At 41.1% G+C, this 21985-nt stretch overlaps 1 protein-coding gene across 2 annotated transcripts in view; it reads right to left on the bottom strand.

The window, feature by feature from the left end:
• LOC109924488 (segment polarity protein dishevelled homolog DVL-1) overlaps positions 1 to 21985 on the bottom strand; it is a 103710-nt gene that overhangs the window by 43879 nt on the left and 37846 nt on the right. For both annotated transcript variants that reach the window (XM_048615151.1, XM_048615149.1), the window contains exon 4: positions 13227 to 13351. In XM_048615151.1, coding sequence (XP_048471108.1) covers positions 13227 to 13351 — 125 coding nt within the window. The remainder of the gene's footprint in view (positions 1 to 13226; positions 13352 to 21985) is intronic.

A 21985-nucleotide genomic window follows, 5' to 3' on the forward strand; every position in this document is an offset into this window, starting at 1 on the left:
GTGGTCTGGGATGTAGAGTGGTCTGGGATGTAGAGTGGTCTGGGATGAAATCAGAATGGAAATCATTCATGAGATGTGGGATATTCAATACATTTCATGGCAGAAAAGATAATTTTTGAATGATATTACAGAATATGACTAATGATAACATGATTGCTGAAGATGAGGCTGATGATCAATTCAGTGGTTCAATTCAAGCAGCAAATTGGGAGGCGTTACTTGATTCTAAAGGCAATCTAAAGGGTAATTTTTATGAATTTTCCTAGACATTCAGTACATGTTTAGTACAAGTAGTATTCTCCATACTTTGAAATAAATGGAATTAAGGTGTGGAAATTTATATATGTGGCCTTTGTTTTAATAAATTCAGAGTACACAAATTAATGTATGTCTCCCTGATAGTTATTATAAATTGAAATTTGCTAATAAAAATACTTTTTGGTTTCTTTTGTACCACATTTGGGAGCAGGGTTGGCAGAAACAGTCTCCAACCTAGCAGGTCTGTGATCATGAGACAGTGGGAAAATGTAGATTTCAACCCTTTAAAATAAGACTCATGTAAAAGGTGAACTTCTGTTTTTTGGCTATAAAATCAGTCTTCGAATCCAGACTTTTATACACGTGTACACGGTACGTCACCGACAGTATGCTCACTGCAATCACAGGCTGATCAATAGTATGAATTACACGGCTTCTTGGTGAGAAAAATGTAATGTTTCACTTCAGTCAGCAGATGGTCAGATCAAGGGTATGCAACATATGACACTGGTGTGGAAGCCAGTATTCATCACAGCATTGAAGAGGCACTTTGCGGGAAACTGTGTCAATAATTTTGTCACTGTTTCTTTTCTTTCTGCCACCCAGTCCCACCTGATTTGAGGGTGATAGTGCTCTCTCGGCCATTTAATTATCAGGTTGATCAGTCTTCCCTCACCAATACAATTTCATTGCTTTTTTGTGAAAAGTTGATCAATTAATAATGGAACAAAGACATTTAGTACAATCTCACTGCACTTGGTTAACTTGATTTAATTAAACACTAGCTGGAAAAAAAAAACTTGCTTTTTTGTCTGCAAGCTGTTAATTAGAATGAGGTGACATGAAACATTTGAAATTTGTGTTTGGTTTTAGTACCTTAGTGAGCAATAAGGTTGAGAACAGAGGAACAGAATTAATCAGTAAGAACCCCTAGCCCCTCAAACCTCACCTTTACAACACTTAGCAGAGAACAAGCTGACTATACACCTTCGCCTTTGCCCTGTGAGGACAGAGAATTGCAAACAAATATGTTCTTAAAAAAACAGGCTTCATGAATAGGCACAGTCTGCTCAAAATTTCTACACACCCAATCCCAGTAGAATTCTAGTGACCAAACCACATCCCAGTCACCCTCATTAAACAGAATCCCCGATCCAAGCATAACATTCCAAATCAAAAGCCCCATCTCTTAAAATGCTCAAGGCAAATCTTTCCAATACATTTTTAATGTTTCCTAAGGGTTTCTAGTCTCAGCCAGCAGCAGGTTTCACTCTCCCCACTTTTGGCTTTAATTCTACATTTTCTTGAGACTCAATTCCTTAGTGCTGTTTGGAAACTGTTTCTCAGCTTTTCCTTCCCTGAACATCCACCCCTTCACACCGAAGGTGCAGACATGCATTCCACTGGCACGCAGTGTTCAAACTTAGTTTTTCTGCCAATCAAAATTTCAAGCACCAGCCCCATTTTCCACTTAATTTTTTCATTTATATTTCCGTACAGTCGGCAGCATCCCAGTGTAGCCTGAGCAACTGTCCTATGTGGTTAAGCCCAAATTTATGACCCCACCTCCTGCCGAGGAGAGACAGCCTGCTCATCGTGGAGTGGATGAGTTGGAATCAGCTATCCCCCATATCTGGGAGCAAGCCCGAGGCCGGAACAGAGAAGGGCCGATGCCAAAGCAGTTATATTAGAATACTTGCCTCCATTCATTGGGACATCAGTCCAGTTCTACAAATGGTTGTTAGGCATCCCTATGCTCACCCTCCACTCACCACCATGCCATGTTTTACCCCTATCTCCCAAGTCCCCACCATGCTTCTCATTTCCCCTATGCACCTTATTTATCCATGCTCCTCTCACATACCCACTATGCCCTCATGCTACCTCCACAACCCCATTTCTCCTCCATCTCCATTCATCCAGTATCCATTATAGGCAGAACTCGTGTGTTAATCTGTCAAAGTAGTCAGCCATCTGTTGAACTAGATGGCCATCTGTTCAACCTGTTTCAAAGGTTTCAATGTATTCAGCTCTAGATCTTTTGTTTGTACAGCTGAGAGATGGAATCTCATTAGGAATGCAAGGCTGAGCTCCAAAACTTCTGGTGACTTCAGTTCTGTAGGGGTCTTCACAGAACTGTGAAAGAGACTGTGTGTTTAGGTAGACTTAACATTTTATGAGCTGTTGAAAGACCTGCATAACTTTGAATTGGATGGTGAGTGACAGTTTATTTTGATTGTTTTATGAGCATCTAAAAAGCTTCTTTGCGACTGGGCTTTGAATCACTGTTCATTTATTCTGACTGTTTCATGAGCATTTCAAATACTTCCCAGCTTTATTATAAGGCTCATGACTTCTGCCATGGTGGATACTGGAAGAGGGTCTCAAAAGGTTCCGTACAGCACTGGACTTTAAAAGAAAGTGCAGTATCCAAGTGGCACAGTACAGTCAGATTCTTAATACTGTTGTATGCAGAGGAGAACTTTATCAATATCTTGCAATAATCCAAAGCATGTTTACAGAATTCTGTTCAATTTAATTGTCACTTACCTTTTTTAAGAGTGAGTGTAATAATCAATCACTGCATTAAGAAACACATCTAACTTATCATAGACCATCTAATCAAAGAGGTCTCATGACAAAATGAGTAGAATCCCTGAATCTGGGACAGAAGCTCCAGATGGAGTCTCAGTTAAAAACACGACGTTCAAGGAAAGTGTGTTCATTATGCAGCTACACAGATTGAGTATCAACCTCAAATCCTTCCAATGCAGGCCAATGGCAGATGCTAAGAGTGGATCAATTCATGGTCAGCCATGCAATGGAAATAAAGTGCGAGGCTCTATCTTTACTATTCAAAGCTCCAGACTACAATGTTCATGTAAAAGCGCACTCTGGTACAGCAATTTGGGCACCAAACGAACTGTAACACACATACATCCAGCTGATGTTAGCTAGACCACTTAACTTACCTGTCAATAAGTTCCCAGATCCTCCACAGTCTTCCAAGATTCTTAACTCTTTTGAGTTGCTACAAGCAATGTTTTCTAACAAAATGGGCCTGATTCTATAAAAATAATGTCTGAAACATCAACTCCAATAGTGGAGTAGGACTTGTATGGACTTGCTACCTATACACTTATCCTGGAGCCATAAAAATCCTACACATGGAAACGCAGAGCTGAATCCCACCTACCATTTTCAAATTTCTCCAACCCCAGTTCAACACTGCCGGAGGCATGAAAACTAACTTCAAACTGTTCTGTGATTGCATCTATTCTGTGATAAAAATTAAACAACTGAGTCAGACACATTATCAAGTACTATCATAGCAGTCAGCAATGGCTATCTGGAAGACATCTGATAAAGGATGAAAATTTGTGTTCATTTTAAGTATTTGCTTTGCAAAACAATATTGAGAGGATAGGACAGCAGGTCCCTGCAGTGCACTGAGAGAACAGCAGCTGACTAAATCAGAGACAGTAGGAACTGCAGATGCTGGAGAATCCGAGACAACAAGGTGCAGGGCTGGATGAACACAGCAGGCCAAGCAGCATCATAGGAGCAGAGAGGCTGACGTTTCGGGCCTAGAACCTTTATCAGAAAAGGGGGAGGGGAAGGGGGTTCTGAAATAAATAGGGAGAGAGGGGGAGGCGGATAGAAGATGGATAGAGGAGAGGATAGGTGGAGAGGAAACAAACAGGTCGAAAAGGCGGGGATGGGGCCAGTAAAGGTGAGTGTAGGTGGGGAGTTAGGGAGGGGATAGGTCAGTCCAGGAAGGGTCTAGGCCCAAAACGTCAGCCTCTCTGCTCCTATGATGCTGCTTGGCCTGCTGTGTTCATCCAGCCCTGCACCTTGTTGTCTCGGATTCTCCAGCATCTGCAGTTCCTACTATCTCTGATTCAATTTTAACCCCACTGTGAAGCCTCTTCTAAGGATGCCTAGCCTGAAGAAGTTACCCTCCTCCCTCCGGACAAACCTCAGGGGATCTCTCTCCCACTGCAACTCTCTCGTAATCTCTTCGGCCCTGAAACTGCTCGACCATGTCCTGAAGCAAACCAGGTACTACAGCCACATCACCTTCCTTAGCACCTGCCTACGGAACCAGATCATCCCCAATGGACTACAATCCACATTCAAGCCTTCCCAATTTGGCCCCAACCGTGACAATATCTACACTCATGGCACTGAGATCCTTCAGAAGCGTTTCTCCCTGCGACTCCTGAAACACACACTTGCAGCAATGCGCCGGCATCTCCAGGCACTACAATCCCTAACCTGTTCTTCCTCCCACCTATCCCCTCCTCCCACCTCAAGCCACACCTCCATCTCCTACCAACTAACCTCATCCCGCCCCCTTGACCTGTCCGTCCTCCCTGGACTGACCTATCCCCTTCCTAACTCCCCACCTACACTCACCTTTACTGGCCCCATCCCCGCCTCTTCGACCTGTTTGTTTCCTCTCCACCTATCCTCTCCTCTATCCATCTTCTATCCGCCTCCCACTCTCTCCCTATTTATTTCAGAACCCCCTTCCCCTCCCCCTTTTCTGATGAAGGGTCTAGGCCCGAAACGTCAGCCTCTCTGCTCCTATGATGCTGCTTGGCCTGCTGTGTTCATCCAGCCCTGCACCCAGCTGACTAAATCATCTCACTTGGCTCCTGAAGCAATTCTCAGCTCCTTGCTCTGCACAACACCACAGTCTTCATGAATCAGACTGCAGGTCTAAAGGTAAATTGTTACACATTATCAATAGCTAATCTGAAAAAATTAAGAATATTCAGTCATTTACAGCAAAAGGAGAGGGAAACCAGGAACACATGGCCATTAATCAATCTCATTTCTTTATTTCCTTCCCAATCACTGTGCTCTTCCAATTCTTGTCTCACGAGCTTCCTTGATTTCCATCTTTTCATTACCTCCCAGATGTATTTACTTCTTTACCTTTCTCTCCTCCTTAAAGATATTCATACAAATCTAACATTTTGGTCAAACGTTTGGGCAAATGTCCTGATATTGCCTCCTGTGGTTCGTTGTGAAACATGTCTTTTATTAACTGATAATACTCATCATGGGAATTTGTGGTATATTAAAAGTACCATACAAAAGCTTTCTGTTCTTCTTCTCTCAACATGTCTCTTAATTCTGCCTTTCCACGGTCCTTGGTACAGTCTATTACGAGAAACCACCTCATTATCCTTAGCACCATTTACACTGGCTACTCATGGTCTTTATCCCATAACTCAATTCCTCTTCGGACAGTAATGTTGCTCCTCAGTTCCCTCATGTCTAACCTCTGTGCCTGGATTTTGAATAGTTAGTCTCCAGCCATTCTATGACCACTGCTGGCCCAAAATGGCTGGTTTCAGGATCAAACACAATCTATAAAGCAAGGTCAGGAACAGCTATTAAACAGAAAAAAAAAACTGTTCCAAGGCTACAGGGAGGGTGCTGCATAAAGGAGCAAAAACAAAGTCAGATAAAGTATTCTAATATCAATTCCTGTTTTATGTGATGTCAATTGCTAAGTGAGGCACACACAAACATGGAAAGAGACATGCAATTAACTTGAGAGGATCTCAGTAACAATGTGACTGCATGCTAAAATATTGTGTAAAATATCAGTGCATGAGAGAGGGAGACGGAGGGAAATACAGCACACACACAATTATTGTGATAATATGTTAGAGTATTTTAATGTGGCAACTATCAACAAGTAACTATCAGTGAGAAAGAGAGAGAGAAAAATAAACACATTTAAATGGAAGGTAGTAATATATTGAAAGTCAAAGATGCATATTACAGTTTTTGTAACCGCAGAATATCAGATCAGACTTTACTCCAGCAAGGAAGCCTGGAACCCTGACTAAATATGAAACTAACAGTGTATGTCTTTAACCAGTGATGTTTAAGGACTTGGAAATAAACAGTGGAACAACTGAGGAGGACAAATTAAAGTAAGTGAATTCAATGTCTAAAAAGAGTAACAAAAGAAGAAATAAGAAAAGCAAAAGATAGATTGGATTAAGAGACAGACAGAAAGGAAAGGTATGAAAATTTAAAATGTAAAATATGACTTTTTTAAAATTTTCTAAAACAATTCTAGACCTGAAGGAATGAAGCTCCAGAATTATAATCATTTATTTTCAGTACCAGAGCAATGATTGGTAGTCATTAACATTTATTACAACTTCAACTGTAGCAACTCATATTTAAATGGTGCCTTTAATGCAATACAATGCTCTAAGGTCCCCACAGATATGTTATAAACCAAAATTTGTTACCAAGCCACTCAATAATATATTGGGCAGATGGCCAAAAAGGTTGCTTAAGGAAGCAAGCTTTAAGAAGCTTCTTAAAGAGGCAGTGAAGTTTAGGGAGGAAAATCCAGAGTTAAGGTCCCAGCTACAATGGAAAAAATGAAATTAGGGATGCTCGAGAGACGAGAGCTAGAGCAGAGCAGGCATTCCATGGTTTCAGATTGTGGAAGTGGAGAGGCATGATCATGGAGGAATAAAAAACAAAAATGAGCATTTTAAAATTAAGGCACTACCTAATCATTAGCCAATGTAGATCAGTGAGCGTAGGGGTGATAAATGAACAAGAATTGGGGTGAATTGGGCAGGGGCAGCACAGCTTTGGACAACTTCAGATTTACAGAGTGTACAATACAGGAGGCTATCCAGAAATGCTTTGGAATAGTTAAGTCTAGACATAATAAAAGCACAGAAGAGCAGCAAATGAATTTAAGTAGGGGTGGAATCGAGCAATGTTCTAGAGGTAGAAGTAGGCAGTCTTTGTGATAACGTCAATCTGGCAACTCATTTCAGGTCAAACATGGAACCATGATCATGAACAATGTTTTTCAGCCTGTTACAAAGAAGTTACCGGAAAGAGGAATAGAGTCCCTAGGGATAGAGTTTGGAATTTCTGCTCATCCAGTTCTAGAAGCCAGACAAGCAGTTGAACAATTTAGATATAGTGAAGAGTCGAGAGACATGGTTGGAATATAGAATTGGCTGTCATCAGCATCGTGTCATTAAATTAAGACATTGAAAGAATGCTTACACTTTCAATGACAAGCTCCAAGTACCTGCAGAAGTTCAGCTTGTATCTACTGCATAAATATAGCAACTTCATGAAATTGACAGCACATTAACAGTGAAGTAGACAGAAAGATGCTTTTTTGTACAAAGTAAATAGAGTGGTGCAATTTGGACAGCAACTTTGAGATCCAATATTGGTACCTAACTGCACATTTGTTCCTCTCCTGATGACTGCTGTTTCATTCACACACAAACAGCAGCAAGCGCCATTAACCAGGGGAACATTTAAATGAGCTACACCAGGAAAGTGAGTGAAAGGCTGGAATCACCTGTCTGAGGACTGACAGGAGTCTCAAAATATGCCTCACTGTCTTTCAGACTTTACATCTTCCTCCCAACTACAGATTCTGCTCAGAGACACCATCAAAATTGGCCCAGACTCTGGCTGTGCCAAGCCCAAGCTAATGTAAACTCAGGCTAACAAAATGAAAGTGCTTTGAGATAAAAAGCTTTACTCTAGGACTGGCTATGTTTTAAAATGATTAAGTTTTGTATGTAACAAGTCTGCATATATTAATTACATATGGCTATTTTGAGCTGTAATAGTTTGCTGGTATTTTATGTATTTTGCTGCATCTGGCAAAATTACTTCAGTATAGTAATAAAGTCTAATTTCTGCTAATGTGACTCCTTTTTTTGTTGGAGAACAAAAGAACCCAGTATGGTCATCTGAAAGTAAATTCAATGAACTTATTTCAGTCTTATTGTGGAGCCACACATGGTTTTTTCGCGAAAAAATATTGATAGGCATTGGAATTTTCCAGGATATCACTAGGGATGGCACTACATATTCTCGACACAAGTGCACAAATTGCTCCACTGCTGACTAATTTTCTTGGTATAGATTTAAAAATTTAATAAACTGAGGTGTACAAGTGGTCATAAAATGAGCGATACACAAGGGACAGCATTTCAAGGAACAAATCAGAAAATTGTAGGAAATAACACCAGTAAGATGGTCATCATTTTTAAAGAAACCAAATCAGGAATTGCACACACACTGACCAATCCGAGATTGGTCATGTACTGTTCATGCATTGGCATGTCAATTAGAATTCAGGATGCCTCTGATTATGCACAGGGACTAGTGGCTTGCAAGGGTCAATAGGCAGCGCCTTTCAGCCATTTGGTGCACAATAATAAGACTGAAGACAGAAGGAAAATAATAGTCAACAGAACAGAAAAAGAGACATGCGCAGCCGGCCAGAAATAGCAAGTTGGTATTCAGTGTGAGTCAACTGAATCTGCTGTTTTTATTGAGTATCATTTTTTGTAGTTATCACGATAAATTTGATAAATTCTGTGAAACTTGTGAAAGCATACGTGTGCCTGGAATGATCCTGTAAAGACTAGTATACATTTAGATTTGCACTCTCAACTCAGTCTCTCGATGTAATTGACTTAAGTCTTGCAGTTAAAGTTAAATTAAAACCCACACCTTAGACACACAGATACACAGACAACAAAAAAGTGCACACACATTGCCATTATCGAACGGTATTCCATATTATTTTTATTTATTCCTTTTACTGTTGTTTAAACAGATTGTAAGCCAGGGTTATAAAAACAAGACTTGCATTAATAGAGCAACATTCTCTACTTTTGGACATCTCAAATTACTTTACAGCCAATTAAATATTTTTTGAAATGTAATCACTGTTGCAATGCAGGAAACAGGGCAGCAATTTTGAACACTGCAAGCTCCCACAAACAGCAATATGACAATTTTATTGACTGAGGGATGAAAAATGACCAAGATACTGTGGATAACTTGCCCATTTTTGCTTAAAACAGTGTCATGGGATCTTTTACATCTACCTGAGAGAAAAGACATTGTGAAGAAGGTTTACTTTTTATGGGGATCTGAGTTCTAAAGTAGGGATAAATGTGTTTTTGGTTTTCAGCTCTGTGAAAGTGACTTTTTTAAAAAAAGGTCAGAAGCTTAATTTTTAGCTGTGAATTAAGACGGCATTTCTAAGAAATCATGTGACTTAAGCTAAATGACTAGTCAAGGTATAACTGCTGGGTATTTACAAAGTTATGTTTTCCGGGCCTAGAAAAAGAGAGACCAGAGGCAAATTCAGTTCAGAACAAAAGATCCATGCCAGCAGATGTGCTGTTTAGCAGCCTCAAAGTAATGGAGAAAAAGCGAGAGATTTTCTTTAGTGGAGAGTGAGAAGTCAGTGAGTTAGACTGTCTCTGTGTATCTTGGGAAGAGATAGATACGATCACAATTGGTGAATGTGAAGAAAGTTGCCGAAAGGAAAGATTTACAACCTCGTTGAGTAAGAAACTGAAGTTGAGTGAGTGTCTGAGTCAAAGGGTTGAATCTTTCTTTTTGCTGTTTATAATAGGATACTTCCAAATAGTCTTACATCACTATATATATATATATTGGCAGTCCCTCAGGAATATGTGCAGAGACTGACCACCAAGATAACCAAGTAGCAAAATAAAACTTAGAGTCTATCAAACCAGGTTGGATTCTGACTCGCCATCAGATGGATCATAACAACATGGCCTTAATTAACATCGCATCCAAAAATGTGCAGCTCCTACTCAAAACTGTGTTAAATATCAGCCTTGATTTTTGTTCTGAAATTCTAGAGTGGGATTGAAACTGGAAACTCCGGGCCAAAGGAGACAGTGCCAACAACCATAGTTGAATGACAACTTATAACTAAGGGTTAAACTACAATCTGCAACTGGGAATTAAACTATAGCCTGTAGTTGAGGCGTGGGGAGGAGAAACACAATAGTTTAAATACAGCCTACAACAGAAAAGAAGGTTAAACTCTGGAATGGCATTGACAGGAAAGAGAAAGTTAAACTACAGCCCGTCAGTAAGAACTAAATTATAGTCTGAAACTGAGAGTTAAACAATAACCATAACTGAGGATTACCTAGTCATGATCCAGAGTCAGATATTGTTTGTATATATCATCAATACCAGCCTCTTTCATTTCAAGTTTTCAAGTTTGTTTTCAAATTATAATAAACCAAGTTTGGAGAGAGCTCCTGACCTCTAAGGATCTTTACACTGTGTCTGTGAGTTGCTCACAGCCTGCCACAGGGACAGGGAGTGGAACAGAATGAGTTTGACAGCCATCTGTTCATTTATGGTGCTACATAAACTCCAACGGTGAGCAGTCTGTACCCAAACAGCTGTCTCTGAAAATATTTTTGTTTTGGCAGTATGCTACTGTGAAATTCAAAATGTTCTACACTCAGCCAGTCTCAGAATTAATGAAAGTTTGTGACTAGGAGTTATCAACGGCATGGGCTAAAGTTAGTTGACATGAGATGGGTGAGCACAGAGTGGGTACGCTAGGCTGGAACGTGCAGAGTGGGCATGCCAGGTAAGAGAATGCAGAATGGGCACACAAAGTAGGTGAAAATGAAGAGTACACATTGTGCGTGATATAGTGCAGAGTGAACTCCTCCACTGTCCTGAGTGATCCCTTTCCCTGGTTTAATGCATTGTCCTTCTGAACACTTTCAGGTGACACACTATCCTGTATGGTCCTCTTACCACAACTGTAAAATACCATTCTAGGCCATCCTGATCGTATAAATATTATGCATGTATGGTACATTCTTTGTGGCTCCTACTTTTATCCTGTTTTAAAGGGAAACATGCAAAGGTATAGTGCCTGCAGCCTTATACTAAAGGAACTGGGCTGCAAACACTGAGTTGGAAGCCTGTTCTAGGGGTTAGCATTAGCAACTCTTGAGGTCACACAATTTAGAGAATAGCATAGATATGGGTGATCCCAAGGGTTCACAGAGCTGGAGGAAAGCGTAACAGGGCATTTAGTAAAACTGCAATTCTCTCAATATCTTACTGACAACATTAAAATTTCTTCAGAAAAAGCATCTCTTCTCACCAATGAGATTTTTGTAACACCACAGATAGTGGCTGTCAAACTCGTTCTGTTACTTTCCCAGAACATTCCCTGAACATGCTGTGAGCAGCTCACACACAGCAATGGTCCAGAGAGGTCAAGACGAGGGTCCCTGTCAAAACACTGATAATCCAGAGGTCAGCGTCTCTGTCCAAACATGGTGTACTGATTACAAGAGGCTAGGATCTCTTCATATACACTGTAATGATCCAAAAAGGCCAAACACGACTTAATAAATAACTTACGTTTTTTTAATGCATTCAATCCAGCCTCTGCACCCTCAAGAATACTGGGAACTAAAGTATTGAGAAAATGCAACATACCAAAAGCTGCTGCCCTAAGACAACATTAGTAGTCCAAGTTTATACTTGTCACCTGCGGTATGATGTATTTTTGTTTTGCTTGCTTTTAAATCTAACTATAGTAAGGTGTCACTCACAGGGGTTAGCTCCAGCTATTCAGTTATTTGGGACTCGTGGATACGGCTGAGATGTTTCTGAATACAGTTTCATGGCCTGTATGAGAGTGATACTTCAACCAAGGCCCAATCTCATACATCAGCCTGGACTGTCACAATTTCTAAACAAGCAAGACAGGAATAATGATAGAGAAGTGATATGAAGAGATTGTTATATCAGTTTGTTAGGCCAGTTGTGTAGCATCCATGGATGCATGGACACGAGGTCAAAGAAATGTTAGATGACTTTGTATTTACTGGTTATTTCTTGCTAATGGGTGTTACCTAATATTTTGACTCATTCATGTTTAGACAAATCAGACATTCAACAGGTTCAAGTAATCACATAACTGAGTTACCAATCAATGTTTTTGCCTTGGATGTGTGATGCTTTGGATGTGTGAAGCTGCAGAAATATGTCAGACACAGAACTTGTAATTATACAGAAGCGCCAGCATGGCACCATCCTCCAACTAGGCTGGGACTTGTATGATTATATGGGGAAATAGGTCTAATCACATTGCTTATCAACTTATTATAATATGTAAGTAGCACATCTTTCATCAGGTCAATCAGGTTTCTTGTTGAGAATCAATTAAGTAGACATCATAAACAGTAATAACAGCTACAGGCTGCTGCAGTTACTGACAGGTCCCGTCTGCTTGCTCACTGATTAATGCTGCCAGGATCCTCATACTGCACCACAATGAATGATCTCTAATCAGATAAGAAAATAACAAATGAATCCATTCAGGATTCCAAATGTTCACAGGTTATGATATGGCAATTGAGTTTCACAAACAACAGAGTGAAAATAGCAGTCTGATAGCAGTATCAGCACATCCTCCAATGTATCATTCTTGGAATGTCGAGACTGAGATGGATTTACTACTGCTATCAATGATGCAAGACTTCCAGGCTACTGCTCAGGCTCAAAAAGAAAATGCCCACCGTGTGTAGTAATAAACTGAATTGGATAGGAAGATTCCCAGTTCAATCTCTGCCCCATTGAGTATCAACATCTTTGACTTGCGTGCTCATCATGTGGACCCCCATTCCACCAATTGCATGGACTTTTCACCAGGTGGAATCTTCACTGAGCCGTGGCTGTCTGATCAGAAAATGCAATGTAATTCCCCAGAGAAGAGCTGCGAAAAGTCTACCCATCTGAGGGAATATCACAGGCATGCAATCAACTACAGAGAGAAGAATTCCTGACAGACGGATGCTGCAACGCTAAAACAGATTCAGGTCAGAAGACAGAATCACCAACTATCAATGTGTAATTGCTTCTTACAGCAGTGGCTAAACAAGTGTTCCATCTCACCTCTACACCAACACCAAGATAGTTCACCATCAGCTGCAGAAGCTGCACTGCCAACACCATAAAGAGTAATTCATTTCAATGCTCCTAATTTAATTATGATCCTTTGCAGAGCAATATCTGCAGTAAAGTTTCAGTTGCTCCAGTTTCTGGTCAAACGATTAGGCTTAACTCACCATCGTCATGCACCTCACGTTCTCGGTTCCTTCGCCGATGTCGATCCCGCTCCCGCCTGATGCTCAAGATTGATTCTGCTCCTGTTTCATTGTCCAGTCCATCCCGACTACCAGCAGTGTTAGCACTGCAATAGACACAAAATACCAAACATCAACCATAAGAAACTAACAGACTGGATGTAATGAGGAAGACCCACATTGCACAAATCATGGCGAGGAGCTTATTTTGAGGTGTATATAGAATAACAGGTACTAGAAGTGAGTTAGAGGCTAGGACCTGATCAGGGGCCTTTCATCATGAAATATTAATTACTATAATTTAATCCCTCAGTGAGATTACAGCTTCCCCCCAGGCACAAAATGATGATGTTTGATGAGCACTTTGGCAAGATACCAGAGGTCACAGGTACTGGCTGACCAGCATCTTACCAATGAGTTATTATTTACTGAAGAGGCAGGGAGTATAGGGGAAAAAGATAAACACTGGCTCAACAGACTTCTATGAAAATCTAAAAGAAACTTGGTATTATATAGAACCTTTCATAACCTCAAGACACCCCAAAGCACTTTACAACCAATGAAGATCTTTTGAAATGTAGGAAAAGTAGCAACAAATTATGACAGCAGGGTCCCAAGAACAGTACTAGGATAATAATCAAAAAGTTGCTTTCAATGGTGCTGGTTGAGGAATAAATATTCCCAGGACACTGGGAATACCCTGTTCTTCTTTGTAATTGTGCCATGGGACCTTTCGCATCTGTCTGAAAGGATAGAGTTAAAAATTATAAGCTCATCAGAGACAGCCAACATGAACTTGTAAAAGGTTCCAATAAAAGGTCACAGATTTGAAATATTATACTTCAGATGCTGCTAAATCTGCTGAGATTTTCCAGCATTTTATGTTTTCATCATGAATTTGTAAAAGCAGGTCATGCTTGACAAATTTGATTAAGTTCTTTGAAGACATGACTAAAGTAGCAGACTTTAGATGTTAATTAGATTATCTTCCAGAAGGTCTTCAATAAGATTTAAGTTAAAGTTTAAGCTAATACAATTGATGTTGAGAATGGCTGGGTGGTAGTAGTCAAAGTAGCAATGACAGTAAATTCTCTCATTTGCAAAATATAACTAGTGATGTCTCAGAGATCAGAGCCCAAGTTTGGGCCTCAACTATTCAAGTTCTTTGCCAGCAGCTCAGTTAATGGGATAAAAAGGAACATATCCAAGTTTGCCAATGACCTAAAGAAGCATAATTAAGGAGCATATAATTACAACGATGTACTAACAAACATATGAATGGGCAAAGCTGTAGTGATTAGATTTCAAATAGGCATATGTGATATCATATATTTTGGACCCAAAAAAATTACGTTTTTATAAATGTTCTTTATAACTGGCGAAATGCTAGAAATGCCGGCAGTCCACAGATACCTAAAGATTGATGTACATAGACCATTCATATTTCACAGAGAGGTACAAGAATAATCAAATGGCTAAAAGAATGCTGGCTTTTGCATCTCAGGGCCAAAATACAAAAGGCTAGAGCTCATAGTAAAGCTATATAATGGTGTATTGTGGGCAGTCTGGGCACAGCACCTTAGCAAAGATTTATTGCAGTGCAGCAAAGAATGATACATGGACTCCAAGGGCTCTGTTTCCACTTATAAGTGAGTACACAATAAAGAAGGCTTTAAAGTTTAAACTAATGGGGGTTGAGGCAGATTTGTCGAATGAGGACAGAATATGTACACTTACAAAGCAAAAGAATATAGCGGCATTTGCAGCGTAACTATTTTGGTAACGAAACACAGATTGTAAAAACGGGGGAAAAAAAAACAGCAAGCAGGTTCAAAGAAGGAAGATATGGTAAAAAGGCAAGATTAACAACTGGTTCATTCCTCCTCTGCTCCCAACACTTCCCCACACCCAATGGCACCTTCCCATGCAATGGCAGAGGTGTAACACCTGCCCTTTTACATCCTCTCTCCTCACCACCTAAGACCCCAGACACACCTTCCAGGTGAAGGAGCAATTTACCTGCACTTCACTCAATCTAGCCTACTGTATTCACTGCTCACAATGTCATCTCCTCTACACTGGGGAGACAAAATGCAGGCTGGACGACCGCTTTGCAGAACACTTTTATTCTGTCTGCTAAAATGACCCCGAGCATGCAGTTGCCTGCCACATCAACACACCATTATGTTTCCTAGCTAACATCTCTGTCTTGGGCTTGCTGCAGTGTTTCAGCAAGGCTCAGCACAAGTTGGAAGAACAGCATCTCATTTTCCACTTGAGAACTCTGCAGCCTTCAGAACTCAATATTGACTTCAATAATTTTAGGGCCTGACCATCTTCTTTCATGTCCTTTACTTAACCTCGCATCCCAAGCTGTGTCATTACATAGGTTGCTCTAATCGCAACCAACGCATTTTCATCCACCAATGGTTCCCATTCAAAGCTTTTCTTTCTCCCTGGCTCACTACTCTCCAATCTTTTGTCTGTCCAACTTCTGTTCTCTCTCTATAGGCTCCATCTCCACCTTTCATTTACTTCCCCCTCCATCCACCCACTGTAGCTAGAAGAAAGCTGGGTGTATGCTGAAGACAATCAATTCTGAAGAAGAGTCACTAGAACCAAAATGTTGACTCTGCTTTCTGTCCACAGATGCTGCCAGACCTGCTAAGTCTCTCCACCAATTTCAGCTTCTGTTTCAGATTTCCAGCATTTTCAGTTGTTCATTTGTTTTTAAGATTAATGACTCTTTATTTAAATGTGCATAGTATCGGCGGGAAAAAAATTCAATTAATGGCACAAATAAATGTTGATATGTATGGTCTCATAGCCATTATGGAGACATGGGTACAAGGTGATCAAAACTGGAAACGAAATATTCAGAGTTTTATGACTTGTGGGTAGGATAGACAGGAAGGGAAGGGTGGTGAGTAGCTTTGTTGATAGGTAATGGAATAATTACAATAGCAAGAAATCTTAGATCACATGATATAGAATCCATATGGGTGAAGGTAGTCATTAACAAGCTGAAGATAACACTAATGGGAATAGTCTATATACCTCCTAATTGTAGCTGTTCTGTAGGACAGAGAAGAAAATAACATAATGAGGTAATGGAGAAAAGGCAGCACACTAATCATAGGTGACCTTAATCTTCATGTAGATTGGGAACATCAAATTAGACAGAATTAGCCACTGGGAAGAGTTTATTGAGTGTATTTGGGACAGTTTTCTGGAACAATATGTTATGTATCCACCAAGGAACAGACTACTTTGGATTTATTAACATGTAATAAGGCAGGTTTAATTTTTGGAAGAATGAGAGATGATTTTACTGAAATATATAATTGTCTGAGAGGGTGTGACAGGATTGAGCGATGGGTGGCCTGATACAATAAAAGAGGTGTCAAACACTTTCACATGCTTTTGGCCTATCAAGATAAGCTCAGTATTTCCAGAGGCATTATCTTCAGAGAAAAACAAGTACTTGTGCCTAAAGCTTTCTGCCAGGAGATTGTGCAGCAAGGACACATCGGCATAGAAAGACGAGATAACTAGCACTTGATACAGTATATTGGCCAGGGATTAATACTGAGATTGAAAAGTTAGTGAGAGTGTGAGGCATGCTCGAGCCACAGGCCACAGCAACAGAGAGAACCTCTACACTTACATAAGATTCCATCAGTCTAAAATCACCATTGATCTCCCTATCTTGAATGGCTATGACTTTAGTTACTGATTATTTCCAATTGTCATTTGGTGGAGAACACTTCAAGCATGTCCGTGGCAGAAATATTGAGAGCCATCTTCAGTCCATTCTATGCACCTGAGTTTCTGAAATGGGCCACAGTACCCAGGCAGAGCTTTCAGAGATGTGCACCAAATGGGGTCCGAGCCCGGTTACATTCTCATCACATTATCTCAAACCCAACAGTCCACCTGAGTGAAAACTTTACACTTTAAATCACTCATTTGAAGCGGAGGACAACGAAACAAGACTTTCATGTTGCCACATTACACTACACAGCTACACCTATTGATATGAGGTCACCATCACCAGCATGTTTGGAAAGCAAATGAGAATCACATTGCCAAGCCATCACTCATCCAAATTCTCCGAGATACATCACACTTCTTGACAAACAAGGGAGGATGAAGATGGTTCAAGACTAGCATCCATGTACAGGACTATGTCAAATAAACATAGGACAAAGTTCAGAGTCACAAATTCCACAACGGGAACATGGTTAACTGCAGTGTTCCGAAAGTGTGAAGTGAGCCCAGGTCTTATAAAGCCATGACACCTAATGAAGCAGTGCTGAGGAGGAACAGAATTGAGCTAAAGCAAGTGTACAATGCATCAATTGTGTGTAGGGAAAATTAAATAACACACCAAGACAACAACAGTGTAGTGGGACAACAGGGCAATAAATCAACATATTGATGACACATCTGTAAAACAACAGAAGGTAAACTAAAGGACAAAAACTCTAATTTCTAAAAGGTTACCCCATTACAAGATCTGGACAAGTCCAGTCATCAAACCACCAAAACAATGAATGGATTCTTCCTCAGTTCTGAGGAAGGGTTACTCAATCCAAAACGTTAACTTTGATTTCTCCCCACAGATGCTGCCAGACTGGCTGAGCTTTTCCAGCAATTTTTGTTTGTGCTGTGATTGGACTCCTAGAGTTCTGTACCTGTACATTTTCTTGTACCTATGTCTGTATAACATATTTTCAACTGTAGCATACAAGAGCTATCTTTAGGGGAAAAAGGGGGGATATTGTGTTATCACTTTTGGAGTGATATTGCTTTAACAGATCAAATATGTGAATGAGCCAAGTGCTCAGATGTTGTTACGTGACCAGAGTGTGTCTGTACTGTAGCATGAGGCACAGGCTGTGGCTGGAGATTACTCTGTACTGTTTACCTGAGAGTAAACCCACAAAGATCTTCAATTAAATGGAACCCGCATACCACATTTGTTATGCTTAGATAATACCAGATTATCATGAGGGAGGCAGACAGCAATATGAAGGGAAGATCACACTCAGTTAGCCATGATCTAACTGAATGTTGGATCATGCTCAAGACCAAATGATCTACTCCTGCTTCTGTTCATCATGTTCTTATACCAAATGTCCTCTTCCTGTCTTAAATACTCCACAGCAAAGATGAAAATGGGATGCAGAGCTTTTGCAGGTGTCCCTCTGTAGCCCTTCCCACCATCCACAATCCACTGCCATGGTCTCAGAATTCTGGGGATTCTGCCAGTGGGCAGGATGAGGTCTGAGGCTGTAGTGAGCACATTCTTAGTGTAGCCAGGTAGGTCTATAGAAAACGATGGCAGAGAATCTCCACGGAGCAAAATGCAGTCTTCAAGAGGTGCCATCGGTCGGCATGGTTTGATTTATTTATTTATTGTCACATGTACCTAAGTACAGTGCAAAGCTTTATTTACGAGCAGCACAGACGATCATAGTAAGCAAGGACATACAGATCATAAGGTGAAAAAGAAAACTTAGAGGCATAGAGGTTATGTTGCACAGGGCGTGCGCTAGGCAAGATCAACATTGGCAAAATCAGCTTTATTTGAAGTTAGACAGTCCATTCCTCAGTCTAATAACAGCAGGAAAGAAACTGTTCCTGAACCTGTTGGTATGTGTGTTCAAGCTGCTGTATCTTCTGCCTGATAGAAGAGTTTGTAGGAGAGCATTACCAGAGTGCAATGGGTCTTTGCTGATGTTGGCAGCCTTTCCGCAGCAGTGAGCCAAAAAGAAGGGTCTAGGCCCGAAACGTCAGCTTCTCTGCTCCTATGATGCTGCTTGGCCTGCTGTGTTCATCCAGCCCTGCACCTTGTTGTCTCGGATTCTCCAGCATCTGCAGTTCCTACTATCTCCATTTATGGAAGGTTGGCTTCTGTGATGGTCTGGGCTGTGCACACCAACTTCTGTAGTTTCTTACGGTCCTGGGCAGAGCAATTGCCATACCAGGCTATCATGCACCCAGGCAGTGCGCTTTCAATGGTGCATCTGTAAAAGTTGGTGAGGGTCCTTATGGATATACCAAATTTTCTGAGCAGCTTAAGGAAGAAGAGGCAGTGTTGTGCCTTCTTGACCGTAGCATCTACATGGTAAGTCCAGGACAGATTGAGGATGAATCTAAGGAATAATCTTAAGACACAAGGAGGAAGATGGCATAAAATTATGTTCACCCTCCTTTCCACCATCTTCAGGCCTCTCCAGCTGCTGACAGCATCTCGGTGACCCCCAACATTGCTCCTGTAGTAGTCAACATTTCTATTTCCAGATCCTGTTGAGCGAGGAGGATACCGGAGCTGCTCAAATGGAAATTTGATAGTACAACACTAACTCCTTATTATCTGTCACACACCTCAAATGCACTGCAACCAGGACACCTGGCAGGACAGTAACTGGCCCATTATCAAAACTTTGCACTTCAGTAACCAGTGTTGCAGCTGAGACTTCTGCACTGTGTGAGGGGTCACAAGCTGGACTTTCTGAGGGCACTTAACGAGAAACAAATTCTCCCTTCATGAGTTTTGAAATTAGTGATTGACAAGGTTTTCTATGCCGCACCAGTGCACTGTCAGCCTGTCTATGTTTGAGTGCGTGTAGTGATTGTGCAAATGCAGTGTACAGTTGTTTTCAAGTAAATGAATTTGAACTGATTCATTGAGTGTGATGCACTTTGAGATACATTTGAGAGAGGTGACGAGATGCCACACATAAACAAGTCCAGTAATTGATTTCCCACCAGCAGGATTTTTGTAAAAAGTATAAAGACCTGCAAGAAGCATTGCTTTTATATTTTCAGTAAAAATCTCAAAACATGCCCCAAAAAAATAAAAGCAGAATTGCTGGCAATACTCAACAGATCAGGCAGTGGGCAATTCAATTGACGTCCTTTAGTATGGATCCATGGAATGTGTTGCATTACATCGCCCTCCAATGGCCTCATCTAAAACTTTCATTCTGCTCAGTTTGCACTGACCACACACAGTAACTGAAAAGCCGAGTAGTCAGGGCCAGATGGCCTGGACTGTGCGCACATTTATTATAACTCACGTTGCCGTTGTACCCATTATACAACATTTGTAACATTTGTACAATGGAAGATTCTGACAAAAATGAAAAGGGCTTTCTCTGGTATCTTGCAAAGCAACATTTGTGGGTACAACTTATGTGATAGGCAATTCAGTTAGAGACAAAAAAAACTGCAGATGCTGGAATCCAGGTAGACAACCAGGAAGATGGAAGAATACAGCAAGCCAGGCAGTATCTGGAGGAAAGGAGCAGTCAACGTTTCGGGTATTCAGAACTGAAGAAGGGTAATACCCAAAATGTTGACTGCTATTTTCCTCCAGATGCTGCCTGGCTTGCTGCATTCTTCCAGCCTCCTGTTTGTCTAATTGACAATTCATAGATCATCATAGAATCCCTACAGTGTGGCAACAGGCTCTTCGGCCGAACAAGTCCACACCACCCCTCACAGCATCCCACGCAGACCCATCCTTCATAACCCACCTAATCTACACATTCCTGAACACTGTGGGCAATTTAGCTTGGCACCTAGCCTGCACATCTTTTGACTGTGGGAAGAAACCGGAGCACCCAGAGGAAACCCACGCAGACACAGGGAGAATGTGCAAACTCCACACAGACAGTTGTCCGAGGGTGGAATCGAACACAGGCTCCTGGTGCTGTGAGGCCGCAGAGCTAACCATTGAGCCACTGTGCCACCCCAATTCGGTTGTTGGTTTCCCTATACATACACCAAACACTACGAAGTTTGACACTTTAATGTTACCCAGTGTTTAGCACTGCACTAGGAAGAAAGTCCTGCTTCTTTCACAAGTTGTGACTCCAAGTGCTGCACAGCCAACGAAGTACTTTGGAAGGATAGTCACTGTTGTACTGTAAAATACATGGTGCCAACCTTCACAAAGCAAGATATAACAATAGTAACGAAATAATGGTCAGATTATGCACGGTTTTAAGGTATGTTTGAGGGATGAATATTGGCCAAGGCACTTGGGAGAACTCCCCTGTTCGTCATATAGTGCCATAGAATCTTTTACACCTACCCGAGAGCACAAATAGGACCTCGGTTTAATGCTCCATGTGAAAGACAGCACCACCAATAGTGCAGCAGTGCAGTGTCAACGCACTTGAACCCACAACCTTCTTGCTCAGAGATGAGAGTGTTATCAATGGAACCAGTCAACACTACACTGACACACACCAGGAAATCCCATTTAAGTACAGATACATCCCAGGTCCGACCGTGAAAATACTGAGACACTCATGGGATCTCCCATAGAAACAGACACACTCCCAGCACTGTGTCAAATGCCTATACGCCCCTAGGAAATCGAGTTGAGTAATGTCATACTCCACAGGAAGGACATCTAAACACAAGACAGACTCCTGGAGAATCTGTGATCTTAACTCCTGAAAGGCAAATGTTACCAAACCACAGGTTCAGTTATTCTTAATTATAGAGTTGAGCTGTGAAATAACTCCAGAGGCCAGTATCCCATCACCAAGTCACCCTTTATTTATGTGTGCATAGTACTCGACACCGGTTCGGCTTCCTCAGAGCCAGCTCTGAGTGGACAGGGCCTCTGACACTGTTTATTTCTGTCAGCTAGGGCTGCCTGATTGGGGCTGTTAATCTAGTCCAATCAGGGAACTCATTCTATGAGGTCCACCCGGCTG

The sequence above is a fragment of the Rhincodon typus genome, chromosome 31 (genome assembly GCF_021869965.1).
Source record: "Rhincodon typus isolate 14 chromosome 31, sRhiTyp1.1, whole genome shotgun sequence".
Classification (NCBI taxonomy): Eukaryota; Metazoa; Chordata; class Chondrichthyes; order Orectolobiformes; family Rhincodontidae; genus Rhincodon; species Rhincodon typus.